Genomic DNA, 15,722 nt, shown 5'->3' with positions numbered 1-15,722 from the left:
TATGAGTAAATGTATCTGACTTTAGAGAGAACAGGGTATCCCCATGACAAGGAACAGAGGGAGAACAGGGACAGATTACTGCTTGGCAAACACCAGAACTTGATTTCCCAACTTCCATGTGGGGTCTGTTCAGGCCAGGAGGAGAGCAAGAACAGGAATTTGTTGGTTAAGCAGCTGTTTTTCTAGAGGACCAGACTGGGCAACAGAGAGAGGAGGAGTAGAGAAAGAGAAAAATAAAAAGTGAGAACAAGGCAGACAGAAAAGAAATGGAGTGGCTGTGTAACAGGACGCTTGTTTTGTTCCAAATCAGATTGCTTTATAGCGACGCAGGGGGTGAATGGTTCCAGGCAGCAGACAATGGGCCAACAGGTTCAATATTGACATTCTCCTTAGTGATAGCTGAGTTGGCTGGGTGAGGTCAGGGACTGGACCTTTGTATTAGCCAGCCAGCATTAGTGGTCACGGCTGGGGGACACTTAATGTTACCTTGGCCTCTCAGTATAATGGAGGGTCTGAGTGAGGCCAGGAGAGGTCCCTCCCCTTTATGGGCCTTATTACCGTAAGAGAGCTCAGTCCTCCAGTGGCCCGATTCAAACACAGATCATTACTTTGTCAAAACAGCTACCAGACCACGTTGGCACACTCGCAGGCCAGCTTGTGTGGCAAACACAGTCTCGAAGTGCCAGTTGTTGAGCGCAGCAGCCGTGGGAGATGAGGCGAGGAGAACACAAGAAAAAGTAAGCAGAGCACTTTTGGACAAGTGACCGTTTATTAGTTCTTATTCCAACAGCACTTACAATTAGACAGATTCGCTGGCGAGTCCCGCATGCTAGGCAAACACACACTCACACAAACACTGCGCACAATCTTTTCTCAGCGTTATGGCAAGAGGTGCTACCACAAAATAATAAAACACTCCGGCAAATTCCATGTCGTTGCTTTGCTGAAACAACATCTCTATTGTTGTTTACCTAAAGTGGTCAATTAATCCAAGGCAAACTCATAAAAGAGGAAAGGATGTGGGTTGTCCAGGTAGGCTGATCCAACTGGCTGAGAGTCAGGGCTACTAGGGATACCACACTGTACCACTCCCCAGTATGGTAAAGGAAGAGGAGTGTAGGAGAGGGACGAGGAGACAGAAGAGAAGGGAAGGGAAACTCCTGAGGGAAGAGGAGAGACAAAGAAGGAGGAGATGCTGAGGTACTGGTGCCAAAGAGGAGGAGTAAAAGGAGAAGGAGGTGGGACCGAAGAGTAGGAGGAGGAAGGAGAGAAGGTCATCTGAGGTGATGGAGATTCTGTACGGTGGGCTGGTTTCATGAAAGATGGAGCTGGGCCACTCTCCTCCTCCTGTGATTCTGTTCTGGCTCGGGTTACTGGACTGGAGCCTTGCAAACACACACACACACACACACACACACACACACACACACACACACACACACAAAACACATGTCTCCAGTCTCCCACACACATGCTCATTCTTCTTTACTACATACTGAGTGTTTCTTACAGAAATAGAAGTGACATCACAACAGTCGCGTTGTAAATCAATACACGATGCTCCCAATGAAACACCCACGCACAGACATACGCGCATAGAGTTCCCGGTCAGTGGGCTGTCTCAGAGTCCGAACCACTCCGTGACCCCTCCTCTCCTGGGGTCGAGTTTTTGCCTCTGCTTCTCGTCCTCCATGAACTTCTCCTGCATCTCGTCCATGGAGCCCTCCTCCGGCGCCCTCTCCTTTTCCGGGAAGATGTCGGGGAAGGTGAACGTCTGGCCCTGGGCCTGGGATGAGGAGGTGAAAAAATACAAAAAAAAAAAGGAGCAAAATTAGCCAAGAAACCATCATGTTCCTACCTAAAAATATGAGGAATTAGTTGTTTACTATCCACTTAAAATCAGTTCATATGGCAATTTTTTGTGCAACAAAAAAAACGTGTCAAACTGCATTTTCCTCTTCTTTGCAGAGAGGAGTAGCGAGATACTGATTTGGAATTCAGGACAGTGTTTCTCCCTCTATATCCCTCTTCCAGTTACACAAACGCTCTCTTTCTCTCTGGCATTCAATTTCTCCAACTCTCTCCCACATTTAATCTCTCATCTCTCTCCATTTCTCTGGTCTTGATTTATTCAGAGGGAAAGGATGGTATCCATTATTTATTCCATACCAACCCATCTCTGGCCATGGCTAATGCATCGCTGGCCCAACCGTAGTCTGTGTCAGGATGCCGTAGAGTACAGTACAGTTCACACATATGCATGCTTGCACACCCACATAAAAAAAAAAAAAAAAAACAACAGGTCAGTGGGTGCATGCATGCACACATATCCATTGCCTATCCCTCTCAGCCTCTGCCATGGACACCTGGCAACAAGAATTCACTGTTATCAATCTCAACTGGAGCCAAGTCATTGTCGCCCTTGAGAGACTCAACTTCATATAAAGCCTGGTCATAACTCGTGATGATGAAACTGCACTTACACGTGTCATTTTTATCACTGTGTTTTGGATTTTGAGCCAACTGTTAATCCTAACAAATGTTCCCAAAGTGATTAATGGTCACTAATGCTGTAGTCTACACCAAACAACAGCTTCCCACTGACAAACAGTCAAGTGTCATTATGTGACTCATAAACTTCTCAATTATATTATATGGAGGCCTAATGCTATAAAATGAATTGCTTCCATGAACACAATTGTCAATCAACTACTCTGTTTAAATATGTGAAATATTTTGTTTGGGGTCAGTGTGTAGGCGTTAAGGAATGGTCTGGCTCTGATGTGAATGTTACTTTGTCTGTCTCCAACCCCCAAAATACCAAGAGAAACATGCATATAATTACCACATAGCATGGTTTAATCCCAAAGGGGGAGACAACATAAAGCTCACTCAGCCAAAGATGCAGAACGGAGTTGGCCTTGTCTACTCTACTTGACAGGGACGACCTACAGCAGGAGTCTCGGGTGTTATTACTGTATGTTTACACTTGTGCATATATAAATATGTGTGCTCAGGTGCATGGTTACATGTGTTTTCAGTCTTTTACCAGTAAGGTTATGACCAGCTATGAACATAAAAACATCAGTTTTTAGACAAGATAAATAAGGATTGGACGAGGACACACGAGTTATGAGATGCTCCATACCACATATTTAAAAGCAGCAGACTGGGTTTAAACTAATTTTCTCTCTATTTTTATGTCTCCATGGATCCAAAATTTGTGGTGTTTGCTGCTTTGAGAGGACACTGTTAACCACAGTTTACAGCAAATGGATCTGCAACATGGGCCGCTTATGGGAGACTTCTGATAATAAGAGAGTGAAGAGAAAATGGGGAGGAAATACAAATGAGCTGTTAATCATATTACAGCGTCCCTCAAATTCAAAAACAATAAAGAGCTAAGAAGCACACACTGTTTATCCTGCAAAAACAATATTTTACTTCCAGTTTTAGTATAATTACATTTTTAAAACTTTCAACCCCCCCAATAAATTTGCTTTTCTTCTTTAAAAAGCAAAGAAACAATGAGGCAATCCACCTTCCAGTATTTCTTAGTTACTGACTAATCCTAATTTGGAGTTTTCAGTGGAAAACAAGACACCCTGGTGAGAGAGGCTGGCTGGTTTATAGCCTCCACAGATCCAGAGGTGATTGCATGAAGTTATTAACCGTAACACAGTCTTTATGCATGTGAACTGTAATTGGGCCCGACGTGTCCGATCTGACAAGACGGCAATGACCAGGCATGAAACGACATCCAACCATTCAAAACATAACTGTTATAGAAACTACTATTTTGGCATGATACATTTACAGACTTCAATTCATGTTACTCTGTCAAACCTGGCCATTTGAGTCTAAACTCTCTGATACCAGCTTTGAGGAGCAGCAGGAGCAAAACATGCACAACCTTCAATCAAAAGAAAAGCCACCCTGTTCATGTGTTCCTGTCTTGCGGCAACGCCTGTGTTGCAAACTACAGGAGGTTTTTAAAGTGAGTGCAGTAATGCAGAAAGACAGACAAGAGTGAAGACCCAGTCAGGAGGAGAAGGCTTAGTCAGGCAGAGGGCTGCCAAACACCAAAGAAGCACCTGGAAACCGATGGCCCTGCCAAGGCCCTCAGTGTCTCTCTGCACTCGCACACACTGCCATCGAGGAACGCAGAATCCAGAACACAAACACTGGACCACGCCAGGAGCGCTGCAGGATTACGAGGAGGATTGAGGAGAAGGAGAAGGAGGCAGCATGGAGACAGATAGAGGTAGAGGATGTGAGGAAGAGTACAGTGAGGTTGACTGAGGATTGAGTCTACCACAGCGCTATAAACACCAGACCTGGCAATGTGAGGAACAATGAGGCAGTAAGCCAAACAAGACTTCACCCAACTTGAACCGAACGTTGTCGCATGACAATTCACAGTTATACGGCGCAGCACTGGACACCTTGTGTATACACATGGCAAAGATTAATACAGGCCTCTGAGAGCGCGATTCACAGAAGAAAAAAAAAAAAAAAACAAAGCCCTGAGATTGAAATCAACAAAGCGCTGAGACTCGTTAAACAAGTCTTATTGTTGGCAACAAGCCACACCCTGTGTGCATGTGTGTGTGTGTGTGTGTGTGTGTGTGTGTGCACTTGTGTCAAGCGTCTGATGGACAAGTTTCCGCAGTGAGAGAAAGTGCTGGCAGACAGCATTCATATTTTTGCTTGAAATATATACATCACACCACAGCAGAGGCAAAGCCCATGTACATTCTGTCTCTGTGAGCTCTAAGCCAAAATGATCTCTCCTGTGTGTCTGTCTGCCTCTCTCTTCTTGTGTATTTATGTGTGACAGCAAAGAGAGGGAGTGTGTGTATGAGTGCTCACTGAGTGATTTATGGAGAAGACTAAGGTCTGTCCAAGAAGGACAAAAGTGGAGAAAGACAGTCAGGCATTATGTGTCTCCCAGGGTTTTCTTTCTTTTACCTACTATGCTTCCTAGACGACAAATTGGAGGAGTGGATATTTTCCCTCAATCTGCCACCAGCTTCACCGCGCTCCCAACTGAATCAAGATGCCATCCAGGAATATTGGGACGAGGCCCCACACTGCAGCGATGTAAACATACTCCTCTTACGCACATGAACATCCCATTACACCCACAGTTTCCCTCTCAATGGGAAAAGAAGGAGAAGCTAAGGGGGGGGGGCAAATGTTGTCATTGACTCACTACCAACCCTTCTCACTTTTCCCATCTGTGCGTATGTGTATGTTTCCTTATTAAACTCTAATCCAAAGACTTGTTCTGTTCCAGGAAGTGTGCATTTAGCGTGTCAGTCTGCCCTGTGTCACATTTGGGGACCACATTCAGCCTTTTAACCAGCTGATTGGGGACAGCTGTCAAATTAGGGACAACAATCGAGTGTCCCCTCGTTGTTTTCACAGCAGTTACATTCAGCAGAAACTGGTTTGTGTCTTTATTGGCATGTACTGCTAGCGTGTAGCTAATGTAAGCCTCCAGGGTACCAATGTACTTCAGTGAAATGTCTCCAAATCAAACCTGGGTTTGTGCATTTGTGTGTGTGTGTGCGTGTGCGTTTGTGTAGGCTCATGTGGGTACAACAGAGTCATACACAAACCAAAAGTAATCCTGTTTGCAGCCCCAGAGGGAAAAGGGGGAACGAGGAGAGTGAAAAAAGAGAAGACCAGGCCAGAGATGGAAAGAGACACACAAAGGACAACTGTATTCTATCTGATTGACCTTTGCCTCTGATCTGTGACAAACTGAGCAAGCAGTCGTAACTCAAAAACAGCTGTAAAAAAAAAAAAAAAAAGTCCTGTTGTGTTTCTGTGTAATTATTTCTACTTACGAGAAGGAAAAAAAAAAAAGAAGAATGTTGAAAAAAAATGGAGAAACTTGTGTCCGGCAAGGTTGGAATGCATGTGAAATCAATACAGGGAAAATGTGTAAGGAGGGGAGGGGGGTCTTTTTTTATTCATAAGCTTAGATTTAAGTATGAAAAATGAAAGCTTTAGTTATTCTGGCTTGATGTGTTAAAATGTCTTTGATGAAAACAGGAAGGTGCCGGTGCACGGTGCCTTTCCAACCTGGAGCTGAATAGAACATTATGGCACAGTCACCAGCTGAGGACACAAAAGGCTGATTCAACCTGCTGCTCTGAGAGTTAAAACATACGGGACATGACTGGACCAGACTGGAGCGGGACCAGACATCGCAATGTGACAGATGAGATACACATCAGCATTTAAATGCCTCTGACTCGGCTGCACAGTAAGCACAGAGTAAGAAGTATGCTACAAATCTGAAGAAAAAAAACAAAACAAAAGGAGGCTTTCAAAGATGATTACTCAACCCCATTGAGGTAGGTTTGACTTTATTTTCCAATATCCTCAATCCACAGAATTGCCTTCATGGTATCAGATTTTATGTCCTCTGGACTAAAACAAGTTTGGAACAACATTTTATTACTTTGAAGACTGTTCAACAGCTGTAAAACTACTTGAGGTCAAATGGCGACTTCCATTCAGATAATCTAGACAACTTAAAAATTGAATCCATCAGAAAATACATTCTAACCACTCTTTTACGACTTGAGATCAGCCTTTCTTTTGTGCTCCCTAAAAACCTTGAGCACCTAGAGTTATTGTGGAACTAAATAAGATGTGACTGAGGGGTGGGGGGGCAAGTACACCGACTTATTGGATGACCACACTTGACTGAATTAAAGAACAGAGGAGCTCTCAATGTGGTCATAGAGCCCGAAATGGCTTTAAGTGGTCTGAAAATGTGAACTGAACCATTCACACCGGCCCTAAGAGACAGGAAAGAGTCAGACAAACTACATATCCCGTATCCCTTTTTTGATGAGGGACGATCCGGAAGGCATCAGAAGATAGAGCAATTCACAAAGCAGTCAATAAAAATGTACCAGATGTTGGCGGTTGTCATTAGAGTGGACCGCATGCTGAAACACAGAGGTGTTGACGATGCGGTGAGAAATCTCATGAGGCTGTGGCTCATGCGGCTGCGGTGGCAGTGTGGTGGTATGGTGGGGTAAGCCATAGCAAAGCAGAGAGACATCTTGAGTACTGCTGCTGGTGGTGTGTGTGTGTGTGTATGTGTGTGATAGTGAGAGAGAAGACAGAGAGGTGTTCACATTGCGGTAGAATCCATTTTGACCGCACGGTAGGAGAGCCTGGCAGACTACAGAGGGAGAGACCACAGTGGTGAGGTTACCAGGATTAGAGCTGAGGGCAACCCCCTGCTGAGAGTGTGTGTGAGTTTGTGTGTGTGTATATAAATGCTATTTATCTAGGGAAACATTGACTGAGCATGCATCAGGCTCTTTTTCAGCACTCCATGCAGTTGTACACATTAACACCCAAAGCCGTGAGTTGCTTATTTAATACTGTTGGCCTGCAACCAGCTCCACTTGACCAGTTGGAGGTTATGTGCCTTGCTCAAGGGCAACTCAACTACAGAGAAGAGCAATTACTGCACTTTTTCAAAACAAGCTTTAGCAGCCTGACTGTGAATTTTAAAGGTGTGATCACACCTTTGTGAGTCTATTTTCTTTGGTCTCAACAACAGATGAAATTTTTGTTAAGTTTTTCTTTTTGGTTCATTTAAGTTCACACTGCCCAATTACAAGTGAACCGGGCCTTGTAAAGGAAAGTCAGATGGACTCACAAGTAGCTTGTTTACTGGACAGAGTTTTGGCAACCTGTCATCCTGCAAGATTACAGATTTTGGCAGCCAAGGAGCAAGGGGAATAAAAACAAATTTGACTCCAGTTTCTTTAGGTTTAACGTTGCATTGTGGACTTGTCTGTACTTTTTGCCATAATTTACCATCTCTGGTCTTTATAGCAGAAAAATTTAAATAAGTGACTACACTGATCAGTTCAGGCTGCGGTTTGCCTTTGCTTCATTTTGTTATGCTAGGCTTTCCAAACATGAGTAACTGCTGGCTATCCAATGTCAACATCCATTCTTGTACCCGTAAAATCATATAAAAAAAAAAATGACCAAACAACGGACAGCATGTGCATGAGAATGTTGTTTCGGGCTGTTTCTTGTAGTTAGTTTAGATTACATTCTGACAAACCATACCTCAGTTCACTTAGACCTAACAGGTTTGCTTTAAATTGTACTCTTTCAGTGACTGGCAAAAACAACAGAACTAATAGTGGGAAGGGTGTTTTTTCTCTGACGTGAGACAGTGTCCGGTATATTAAAACCATCCACAGTATCAGTCTAAGTGTAAGTAAAGCCCTCATCAATGGGAATGATAACTGAAAATTTGCGCTGTTCCCATACCCCCTAGAATGATCATTCAAGATTGGTATAGTTATCAGCTTTTTCTGGAGTCAAATTGTGATGATATGATCTCATCATGTTAATGTTATGCAAATGTTTGATGTCCAAAGGATTCCAAGCAAGCAGCATTTAAAATTTTAACAAAATTAGCTATTAAAGTTTATTTATACAAAGTTTATACACATATTCTGTATAAGGTTGTGAGAAATACATATTCTTGTATATTGATATGATAAAAAATAATGTGATAATAATTTTAACCATGTCTTCACATCATGAATGTCATAATAATTTGCAATGGATCTACAGTTTGAACAGAGTATTGTGTATATTAACAATCCCACAGTAATGACTCCTACTCTGAAAGGCTAAAAGACAGACGCTAAAGTATTTAGGCCAAAACAGCAAACACCCAAAAAAGCTACAGATTACACCTGTATCAGGCCAAACATGCATTGCTAAACACTCCTGCTGTTGATTTTCGGTACTATAGCCACACTATTGACCTCTGCTCTGCAGTTTCTTAGTCTATTATTGCATTGTCTAGAACTGCTTTTTTTTTTTTTATCTGCAATCACAAAGACAAAATCGTCGAAGAAAACTGGGAGAGGCAGGAAAGACGATGGATGAGAGCAGGAGAGGAGAAGAGATGTAGCCTGATGATTGTAAACAGCTCCCACTGCCAGGCCCCTGGGTGGGCCACACATTCACTCTCACTTTATCTCATTGACACACAAACACACACACACACACACACACACACACACACACACAAACACACATACGCACTAATCTGCCCCGTTGTGCCTGCGTCCAGACCTTCTGGTACAAACTATTCCAGGAACAGAAGAATGAGAGACAGAGATGGAGATAGAGCGGGGAGAAGGGGGGTTGAAGGATTAAAGAAAGTCGATACCAAAAGATAGATAAAACTGGACTGTTGTCCTCTCAGGAAAGACAGTTAGGTGAGAACCATTCAGCTGATTCAGATGTAAGGTTGCATTTTATCTATGAACAGCCAGCTAAAGTAGAGTTAAAAAGTCAGGTGAAGATGTCAACTTTTAAGATGACATGAGAGCCTGAAGGGCATTTAGCAAAATAACAGCTGAGCATGAGAAAGAGAGCTCAGTGAAATCATCTCTCTCTGTAAAAGACAGTTAAGTGGCTGTGAGAGTAGACCACTAACCAATAGTATCCTGCTGTGGGTTCATTCAGGGTCATGACCCTGGCCCTCCCTCCAATTACAATGACATTTCTTCCACAGCCCGGCAACAGCCAAATAACTTGGTCAGCTTTGGCTAGCAGCAGTGTCTGTTTGTGTGCGTCTCCATGTCATTCATATTAATGACCTATGAGAGAGATTTTTTGGACAATGTTTGCAGACAGTGTTTTGTGTGCATGAATGCCTGGTAAAATGAATTGCCTACTTTTATATTGTTATATTTTTGTGTACAGTAACAAGATCAGATTTTTCAGAAGATGTTTGAGTCTAAATGTGACAAACACCCTGGATTTCCTGTGGCTACTTCACAATAAAACCCTCACGTTTTGCCAGTTGAATTTTTTTAATGTGCAGTGGCGGCAGTAAGATGTTCTGTTTGCATTAATGTAAAATTGCACTGGATTACAGTACATGCATTCTTTGTTTTACTGTGAATCCCTCGAGTTTAAGTTGGCAATCTGTATCTTGCAAGAGACTGGCGGACTCTGCCACTGCCAATAAAAACTACTATATAAAGAGGTCATCACTGAATGTAAAGACATTGATTGGCCTTCACAGATAAAAATCTGATCATAAATAATATCAAAACTAAGGTTTGATTTCACAAAAATCTTAAGGACTATAACTTGAAATACTATTTCTTAGTCAGTGTTATAAAAATGTAAATCTATTTTTTAATCCACAATATAATTACAGTATAAAACAATATAATTAAAGCAAGCTCAATCTTAAAAGAATGAAACTGCATGAACTCATGTCCACTTTTAGCTAAGACACGATGTATAGTTACAGCCATACACATAGGATCCTCCTAATCAGTTCCTTATCAGTTTCAGTTTAAAAAATATATTTTACTGCATTGAACTAGTATTCTATATTAGCCAGTACCTTATCTCAGTACTATGTGTATATCAGATTTGGTATTGGCAGCCAGAGAAAGTTGAACTGGTGCATCAGCACATGCTTCAATGCAATGAAATGAATCTTTTTATATGACAAATAAACAATTATGCTTTTGTTAATGCAGTGATACTGTGAGAACTAGATTTCTCACTCAAGTTGCAGGAAATATGGTCACAATCTCCCCTTCTCTACTTGAGTTACAACATTGAATAATGGCCAGAAGTGTTTTTGTAGAACATTATGATGTCACACTGAAGTTGACAGTTTGGATATAAAATGTTATCACTTCATCATTTTATCCTATTAGACACAGTCTTATTAAATTTTGTCCTAATTAGCAACAACTGAATTATTGATTTATGGCCAAAAAGATGTTTTATAAGGTCACAGTAACCTTTGACCTCAAAATTCTAATCAGTTCTTCCTCTATTCCAAGTGGATGTTTGTGTCAGATGTAATGAAATTCCCTTGAGGCGTTCCTGAGATATCACGTTCACAAGAATGGGATGGACATGAGGTCACAGTGACCTTGACTTTTGACCTTCACAATCGAATTAGTTCATCCTTGAGTCGATGTGAACAATTGTAACATTTAATGAGATATGGTGTTCACGAGAAAGGGATGGACGGACATCCCGAGTACATAATGCCTCCAGCCAGGTTTGTCACCGGCACGAAAACACAAAAAGTACATGAAAAAAAACAATAAAACACAGATTCATATCTAATAGGGAGGTACAGAGTGATCCTCAGCCCTAGTGTGTACGTGCTTTTTGGGACAAAGAGCAGGAGTCAGGCAGGTGGGTGAGCAATGGCTCTGGTGTCAACTGGAAATACTTTAAGATCTATCGCAGGGGAACCTCTGACATACTAGTGCAGGGCATCCAGTGATACAGGCACACATACACATACTTCTGCCTAGAGACAAACAGAGGGTGTGTGTGTGCGTGTGTGTGTGTGCGTGTCTGCGTGTGTGTGTGTCTGCGTGTGTGTGTGTATGTGTATGTGTGTGTGTGAACGCACATGATAGTTTTCAAGTCTGGGCATGTCTGCTCCCAGCCTGCTACTGGAGACATTGGACCCTGGTAACAGAGCTCTCAGGAAAAGATCATCACCATCTAAATACACACCCTGCCAGAGACATTTACATCCATCTGGTCTTGAACTGGACACTTGGAGGATAACAACAACAATAACAGTAACAGCAACAGCCAAGAATAACACAACCAAATCCTTCCATATTAGAAATAATGACCAACAACCAGTGAGTCATAAACAGTCTTAGACGCACACCCAACCTCTGTACCTTAACACCAAATCACACCTAAACCTTGCCTGTGTCAACCATCCACCCCCATTACGCACACGCACACATGCACGCACACAAACACACAAACAGCTGTTCACTATCATTATCCCCTCCATCTATGTCATTCACCCCCCCCAACCCCCACAATGAACCCCATTTTTTCTCTCACCATCGCATGTAAACAACCCTCACATACCCTCCCCCCCAATTTCAAGCATCCCCTCCACCTACCCTGCCCCCTCTCAGCCCCAGACCCAGCTATCTAGGCTACCAAACACACACACAGTTAGGCCATCGTACAAAAAAACACACACACACACACACACACACACACACACACACACACACACTCACCCCTACATGCACATGCAACATAAACATCCAGGCAATGCCCCTGCCCCCTCCCCAACTCTGAGGAATGCGGGGACCAGCTGGTGGAGAAAATAAAAAACGAAGAAGCATACCAAAACAGGAAATGCATCAGCAGGGGCCTATCAGAGGGCTTTATCAGGCCAGTGGCAGCCCTGTTGAGAACCTGGGTGGCGCCACATGCTGATTGGCTGATCAAAGTGGCAGCTGTGTCATTACAGGTCAGGAGGTCAGGGGTAATCAAAAGAGGTTACAAGCATGCGAGCTGGTGCATGTGCATCCTTGTTGGTGTGCGTGTGTGTGTTGCCATGGATATCTAAATAGGGGGAACCTGGAGGAAATGTGGGAGGAAATGAGGGTGAGGAGAGAAGATGCTGCAGAGAGAGATAAAGTAATGATCAGTCAAAAATGACAAAAGGAAAGACAGAGAAAGAGATGTAGAGACAGAGAGAAAGAAAGAGAATAAGAGTCCTGAAGCTACAGAGCTTACTGTGAATTAATGCAGCTGAACTGCGTTCATCTATTGTTTCATCACACTGAATTTTTTTTACTCTGCCGAGACTTTCTTGCCACTTGTCTCTCTTTAGTTTTTTTTGATAAAATCACCAATATAAAATTTGGTCTAGGAAAACATCTACGGCACATTCATGTCATTAAGGCTTGTGTCATCTGAACTGAAGTGAGTGTAAAAAGTCAAACATGTGAGAAAGAAACAAAGAGCCTCAACTGAAGCCATTCAAAAAAAGGTTTGCGTGTGAGATTCCAAACCGGATGGTTAAGACCCTCCTCTGTTCTCTATAATTCATGTTCTCTCTCAACTGAGCTCTTATGAAACCCACACACACACACACACAGGATTTTACTTAAGAGTGAATTTTCCAAATCAGGAGACACATAGGGAGATGTGGGCCTTTCAGCGTAGCTTGATTGCCAGGAAAAGCTTCTCCTTTTATTAGGCTCACCACCAGCATACCCGCACGTGTGTGCACACATATGTATGTACACAGACTAATTAGTGTATCAGCCCATTCCTTCCTTCTGAGGATTTATACGCGTAGAATGCTGACAGATACATTTAAGTGAAAGCAGAGCTGCATGACTCTGGATAAAAGGCAAATCTTGATTTTCTCACTTGGAACTGTTATTCTAATTTTTTTTGGTCTTAATTCTTAGTAAAAACATTTAATAAAAATGTTGCCTCTGCAACTGTGCCTGAAGGCTCACTGGACATAGTGAATCATTCAATAAAGCTCTTGTTGGAGTGCGGAGACTTTCTGGAAAATTTTGGTCATGATATATATTACTAAAACACAGCACGTAAAGGCAGAAAACGTGAACATCTTCAGACAGTTCAATGTGTTTCCTGTGAACTCAATTTTTTTGTTTAAATATCCCTGCTGTCCAGAGTGGTTTGTTAAATGATTAGGTTATTTGAAGATGATAACCCTGGCAATGTGTACGTTATAATTGTTTTACCCACAAGGAATAATGTGTGATAAGTGATAAAAATCTGTGATAAGTAGAGTTTCAAGTTTCCAGGACAGCTGCATTATCCACTGCTACACTTATTCTGATAGGTGTGCTTGCTTTGAATTACATTAAGATTTACAGTACAAGAAGCCCGGATAGCTACTGTATTCTAGGAGCTTAGCATACAGGAGAAGAGAGATATGGTCATGCAACAATTACTAGTGGTATAAATTGAAATTGCAATTTTCACATGATAAATCATCTAGCTCTATGCGAAAGAGAAAAATGAAAGACACAGAGGGGAAGACAGCACTGGGGGAAAAGTGGCTGAAGTTAAAAATGTTAATTGGTGTGATAAGCAAGGGTGAGGCAGCAGAGGGAAGGGAAGGAAACAGAGCGGCAGACAGACAGACAAGGCTGTGTAAGGAAAGCCTGTGTTTGCGTGACAAGGTGAAAAGGAGGAAGAGGGAGGGAAGGAGAGCGGGAGCCATCATGATCCAAATAGTTGAAAATAATAAAATTCCACACAGATAAGCAAGATTTCCCTCTCGGCCTGACCGCCTGATTCAGCACCTCCAGCTCCAGAGAGCCAGGGCTTCGCTCAGAGCGGAGAACAGGAACGAGAGGAAGAGGCGGGGGGTCACGGGGGTTTGCAGCCCCCCCATCCTGTACCCCTCTCCACCACAACCCCTTGGCCGAGCCAGAAACACACAGTCACACATATACACACAACCCCAGAGGGTCTATTGTTAAGCAACAAGGAGTCAAGAACAGATAGGATATAAAGGGAGGCTAGTGGGAGAAGCTGAACAGCAAAACGTTGCCATCTAGTGTCAGTCAAACAGAGAGGAGAGCGAGACTTGGCCACAGCTTCCCTCTCATAATCACTCTCAATACAGCTGTTCCTTTCTCTCTCACCCTTTTCAGCTGTGTCACAACTGCTCGATGTTTGCCACTCAGTCTCTCCCTCTGTTTGTTTGTCTCTCTCTCTCTCTCTCTCCCTCGCTCACTCCCTGTTCTTTCACTTCGAGCGATGTCTTCCCCGTGGATCGAGCGGGGGTGGAGAAAGCGACAGAAAGAAACACGGGAAATGAGCAATTTGAATGAAGCTACCACTTATTGTACAACTGTTGTTCCAACCCCGTATCTTGTTTTGTTCTGTGGTCGTCGGGTCAGGACATTGCTTTGGGGCAATCTGACTGGTGCATCTGGTTTGCTGTACTGCTGTCAGTGACCAGGGCCCTGGAGAGAAACCTTGACACCTTTTTTACTACTTTCATGAAATCTCAACCACCAAGCACATAAACAATAGTACAGACCTAGTTGTGGCTAAAAGAACCATTTTTGTGTGTGATAGAGATCTGCTTTTAATATGTGCAAATATCCCCACAAGAATAGAACATTTAAAAAGACAAGATAACCATTTTTCAGACCTCGTTAGGAAAATTATCACTTTTAGGGTTTAAGTTTGTATACTAGGGAAGCAAACATAACTTCAAATGTATAAGAATACATGACCACACTGAACTACTAATTAGTCATTTCATTTTAAATATGTATACATGCGACTACGATCCTCCAATGTTAAGAAATGACTAAGATCAAAACAATGACATCACTGGTTTATGTGTAAACAAAACTAGCTGCTCACTTCATGACAACTAAAGGTCGGTATCGTGACAACACCTTGGACCATCTGTGTGCCTGCTCTCCCATCTGCTGCAAATTTCTCATTCATCATCTACTTTCACTACTTTCGTCCTTATGCAGACTCTGCTCGGACTGTATGAAGTGAGCTTTTGTCTACAGATAAACTGTTGAATGGAGCTTGTGCAGGATTTGTGCTACCACACCCCACAAATACACGGACTTACGAGGATGCTTGAAGTCTCCAGCCCAGATGACTGTTGATGTACATGGACTTCTAATCTCTGCGTGATTTTATTAGGTGTGTACTGACTGTCAAACAACAGTTAACTCATGTGGATTCTTATGCTAAATGGTTGCACGCATCCCATAGGTGGCTGGACGCGCCACTTGGTGGCCAACATGCAAAGAACACAAACTGCGGCTCCTCCCTTCTGAGCTCCTCTGAAAACAACTTCAGGAAAATGTCTGAGATTC

The 15,722-nt window shown here is 42.7% G+C and overlaps 1 protein-coding gene across 2 annotated transcripts in view; it reads right to left on the bottom strand.

Annotated features, from left to right (window-relative positions):
• Nucleotides 1-747: 747 nt before the first annotated feature.
• Nucleotides 748-15,722, bottom strand: part of mrpl23 (mitochondrial ribosomal protein L23) — a 33,855-nt gene continuing 18,880 nt past the window's right edge. The window contains exons 5-6 of one of the 2 annotated variants that reach the window (XM_056388304.1): nt 1,592-1,786; nt 748-1,385 (exon numbers count right to left, since the gene is read on the bottom strand). In XM_056388304.1, the coding sequence (XP_056244279.1) occupies nt 1,622-1,786 (165 nt within the window). In that variant the 3' untranslated portion in view covers nt 748-1,385; nt 1,592-1,621. Of the gene's footprint in view, nt 1,787-15,722 lie in introns of both variants that reach the window. The other variant, XM_056388303.1, reaches the window with a different exon arrangement.

The sequence above is a fragment of the Seriola aureovittata genome, chromosome 10, assembly GCF_021018895.1.
Source record: "Seriola aureovittata isolate HTS-2021-v1 ecotype China chromosome 10, ASM2101889v1, whole genome shotgun sequence".
NCBI classification, from domain to species: domain Eukaryota; kingdom Metazoa; phylum Chordata; class Actinopteri; order Carangiformes; family Carangidae; genus Seriola; species Seriola aureovittata.
This window is presented reverse-complemented; position numbering and strand designations above follow the sequence as displayed.